Source organism: Sphaeroforma arctica (assembly GCF_001186125.1).
Source record: "Sphaeroforma arctica JP610 unplaced genomic scaffold supercont1.514, whole genome shotgun sequence".
In the NCBI taxonomy this organism is placed as follows: domain Eukaryota; class Ichthyosporea; order Ichthyophonida; genus Sphaeroforma; species Sphaeroforma arctica.
This window is the reverse complement of record NW_014040044.1, coordinates 11,123-16,010: the sequence shown is the minus strand read 5'-3', so window position 1 is coordinate 16,010 and position 4,888 is coordinate 11,123. Positions and strand designations below refer to the sequence as shown.

At 42.0% G+C, this 4,888-nt stretch overlaps 1 protein-coding gene across 1 annotated transcript in view; it reads right to left on the bottom strand.

Annotated features, from left to right (window-relative positions):
* Positions 1-4,254, bottom strand: part of SARC_06877 (hypothetical protein) — a gene marked incomplete at its 3' end in the record, with an annotated part of 6,891 nt that extends 2,637 nt beyond the window's left edge. Inside the window, exons 1-4 of the mRNA XM_014299195.1 lie at positions 3,762-4,254; positions 1,842-1,967; positions 1,023-1,182; positions 260-390 (exon numbers count right to left, since the gene is read on the bottom strand). Coding sequence (XP_014154670.1) covers positions 260-390; positions 1,023-1,182; positions 1,842-1,967; positions 3,762-4,133 — 789 coding nt within the window. The 5' untranslated portion in view covers positions 4,134-4,254. The remainder of the gene's footprint in view (positions 1-259; positions 391-1,022; positions 1,183-1,841; positions 1,968-3,761) is intronic.
* Positions 4,255-4,888: the final 634 nt, after the last annotated feature.

The window sequence follows — 4,888 nt, the reverse complement described above, 5'->3', positions numbered from 1 at the left end:
CACACAACCCTTTACTACAAACACACAACCCTTTTACTACAAACACACAACCCTTTACTACAAACACACAACCCTTTACTACAAACACACAACCCTTTACTACAAACACACAACCCTTTACTACAAACGCACAACCCTTACTACAAACACACAACCCTTTACTACAAACACACAACCCTTTACTACAAACACACAACCCTTTACTACAAAATATTCAAGAGTACAAACGGAGTGATAAGCCAAACGAAACAGCCCATACATCGTTGGCATGTGACATCTTCGATTGGGCCACAGCATCCAAATCCAGAGTCAGCGCAGGCACCACTTCTTTCGGTCGACCTCTTCTCCCGCCCCTCTTCCCTTCAGTTGCTTTGGTGGGATTCTCTATAGCTTTGGGATATGAATAGTTGTGGTCATATGTGTGACTGGGCTGACGCAAAGCTAGTATTCGTGGTGGGATATTAGTTGACAGCTACACAAAACTCTCGGCATGAACAACAGTGCACAAGGGTGTGAACGGGGTTACAAGATACTATAAATAGAACTCCGAGCACCATCATGCTCTCCTGGTTTATCCAAAATACTGCCGCAAAACTCAGAAGTCTGAGGGTACCAGACCGTCATGGCGGCTCATAGAGGTTCATAGCCGCCACGTCGGGATACTGGCTAGTATATGCATGGCCCAATCACGACGTTTGATGGTCGCAATTTGGCATACGGCTCCTACTTCAACCGTAGAGAAGGCTCACTTACAATACAACTACCCCATAACACGTTTAATACGAGACGGACTAACGTTTGCATTATCCACTCACAACGTTTGATGGCCACAACTTGGCATACGCCTCATTCCTCAATCCGTAAAGAACGTTCACTTACTAACCAACTATCCCATGCAATATAGCAGGCTGTCACGCCACCCTTAACCAACCGTGCCATAAACAATACCCAAACTAACCCAGCAGGTGAAACACATATCACATCCACATAAAAATAGATACTGACACGGTGTGGATTCGTACCTGTAGATAGTTTGGTGCCCATCAGGGTAGTCTGCACTGGAGTTCCTTTGCTTCGTTTAACTCGTTTTGTACACGGTTCGGCCGACTCTACCCTTGCAGAGGCTTCCTTCTGTTTCGCTCGTTTCTTTTCGGCGCGTTTCGCCTTGGCAGCCTCTTTCTCCTGAAAGAATTAGTGCGAACGCAATCAATCATCAACTAGCACCCGAGAAATTAGTTCAAACGCAAATACGAATTAAGAACCACATGAATATACTGGCAAGCACGAGAATTAAGATACAATCTACAACTGAAGTTTAACAACTATTCAACGAATGAAAGAATCTCACAGCCAGCATAGCGGATATACTGTAAAAATGCCAAATAGATATACAAATATTTCGAAAAACAGCACAGCAACATATCACAGGCAAAGACTGTGACAGACTTAAACCCTATACCATATGCATCAACCACCATCGTCAGCTATGCGATTAACAGGTGTGGACACGAAGCTATACCTAGGCATTCAAAATAAAACACTTAACAACATGAGGAAGTACCCTGATGGGGAACGGATGAGCCAACATGAAGAACAGTGTATAACTAAACATACTGATATGTCAACGTATACGCAAACAATAACTCTTTTAACCCTGAATCAACTAGTTCCCTCTAATAAATACAAGCCCCGCCACGTGTGTGCGTGTATAAATGAAGCACACGCCTTGGACAAAGTGGTCAAAATCGAACCACAGAGCATCATACTCTACATACAACTACAGAGAACTCATAAGTACACGATCAGCACAGGCCAACTATTCTGCAGTAAAGTGTGTATACCGCCTGTTCCTTCTGACGCTCCTCCATGCGCTTCTTCAAGAACTTGGTGTAGAACAAGGTCTTATCCACCAACGAGTTGAGGTTTATGAGTGACGCATTCTTGCTCGTCTCTGTCATGGCTGCCACCTGTACCAGACCGGGCCAAGATGAAATGTAAATATTGTGACTGATATATGATGTGGCTAACGAAGCAGCAGTAATACTGCACAGCGACGACTACCGAAGCTTTGATCGGATCGGGGTTTGATTATGCGGTGTGATACGCGGTGGATTGTAGCCTTGGGTGGTAGCAGTACCAGTAACACGCCCCGAGCCATCCGTGATGTATCGGAAACTCGAGTAGAATATCCGGGTAAGTATAGAAAACCCCAAAAAAACAAACGATTTCCTGCAGCAGATATCGAGAGCTATAATCACAATATAGTCGTGATAAGGGATCCGATAGATGCCAGCTCATGAACGATGGAAGTGCAACATCTACTAGCGATAGTTCTGATCTACTGTCAAATAGACATTGAGGAGACCGCATTATGATTGGCCACATATTTGCTGACCAGGCCCTAGAACCCTAGCCCAAGGCACATACCCGCTCACGATTGCTAGAAAATGGGGTCACATTATTTTTACAATCAGGGTTAAATTGGCTGCTTGTAGTAGATGTGATGTACTAGTGAGTTTACTGTTTGTCTTGGCAAACCCCAAATTCGTACATACACTGAATGCCTACTCCCAAACTAACATCTATCTCATTTAGAAGTTACATCTACATTCGACATCAGACGGGAGCATTCAATGGCACAGCGAGGTATATTTATGTCTCAAAAAGTCAGATGACATACCTTCACACACACCTTACTACCCGTTGATCCCAAACGATACCGAAGCAATCAATGTACACTGTATCCTGATATACCAAATTCTTGCAACATGGGATACGTATATGCGTACATACAGCTATCATCAAGCTCGTAAACAGGCCGGCATGGTATGAAGCATGTGGCTGATACAATGCGCGACGAGTAGGTCACTGTCAAGCACACACCATTGAAGAGGTTAAAAACAGTCCTGACACCTTGCTACGAAAACTGGATAAAGATCAAGCATTGCACAAATCGCACTAGGCCCGTACAAAGATTACCGGCCGGATGTAACCCTAGTTGACCAAGAGTACATTATTATAACGAATACATTGTATATAGATTTAAACTCTGTAGACGGTCAATGATAGCATGCCTTTATACTTTACACGCGATGATAGGCATAGGCAACCCGGGGTATATAAACCGTCGACTATAGCATAAGTAGATATGCAAAACAATTGCTCGGACAAAATCAGCTCAATGTGAAGACAGCACTATATATACGTAAAAAAAAACTCACGGGATGTGAGTTCCATTAGCTTTCCTGCGCACTTGAGAATGATAGAGTATATAACTGACCCGGGATTACACGCGGCTAAGACAAAGTACCGCCACACCATATATCGCAGGCTGGAGTCATGTCCGCACGATGGATACTGGCGCAAACAAAAGAGTATACACAATACAAAGACAATGCTATACTACAAGCAATACAGTCACACAACGGGTGTGAAACCTCCACACATAAGCCCCCTACTAGCTCGCACTTTTTGCGATTGAGCAATCCCACCTGTTCAAATATCACATGCGACTGTCAGATTATTACATCAACTGATACAGCTTTACAACGGCCTCATAACGTCCCCCACAGAACCTCTACATACACGCACCTACTTCTTGCGGTTGACTCCATTCGATAACAACATTGACTGCTACATTAATTCATGCAGCAGAACAACTATATAAATAATATCATCCCATGCTGACAAGCAGAAAACCTACCGTTCCTATATTTTAGCCAACAACCAACCATCATAAAACACATAACGTCGCCACATACCTCATTTACACGCTCTTGCTTCTTGTGATTGAATAGCTCCACCTGCTCCTTCTCGGCGGCAACCTCAGCTTGCACCCACTCCTTACTCACCCCCGTTAATTCACACTTTAGATGCTCGTTTTCTGAATCATCCATATCGAGTTCATTATTCACCATTGGCTTACCCTCCATATTTTCTTTCTCCACGTCTTCGTTCGTATTAGTATTCATATTTACACCTCCTTTGATGAACGTGTTTTTGGTTACAGTGTCCGCGTCGGGTTTGATGTTTGATTTTGTGTTTGCCGAAGAGAGAGGTTTGAGAGCTTTCACCGATGAAGGCGTCTCGGTCTCAGACACCGGCGATGTAGAGGTCTTCTGATCAGTCACCATATTATCAATAGGTATGTATGGATTAAATATCAATAATATCGTATGGTTTTTTACTAATAATTACAATATAGTTAGAATCCCTCGTATGCTTGTATATATATATATAGATTCTATGGATGAGCTTACATAACATTTACCTTAAGAAAGCATAGTATGCATTAGATTTATAGTCAATAACAAATAGGTCCTCAATTTGCCAATTTGACAAAAATAATATAAAATGAACCATTCTTTTGATGAATATATTGACTGATCATTCGATCAAATGACAGTCGTCGTGTGACCTCTTGCAATCATGCGCCAATCTGAACGCTCCGTATACTTTTGGCGGGCACACCAAAAATTAGGAGTTATTTTTAGAAATTTCTTTCCACAAAACATTTTTATAGAAATAAAAAAAGGAGCTTCGTGCCATTTTCCAAAAATGTTCTTCCCCTTTATTGGAGGGATCGTGCTTTGTTATTTTTACATTTTTTTTTACATTTTCAGGAATTATATTCACTTTTGTTTCTTGTTGAAAACGATAGTACGATTGAGATATCAGATGGGTCCTTTTGAAATACGTTAAAACGTAGAAAATCTAATGTGTATGTGTTTATTTACGTTAAACGCTTACTGTACGAGGCAAAACCGCACTGACGAGATGTGGAGATGTACTTGAAATCAAAACAAATTGAACGTGGGACCAGATACGTACACGTAACATTCGTATAATAATAAACAAAGACACACTTACAACCATGTCGGTATGTTTG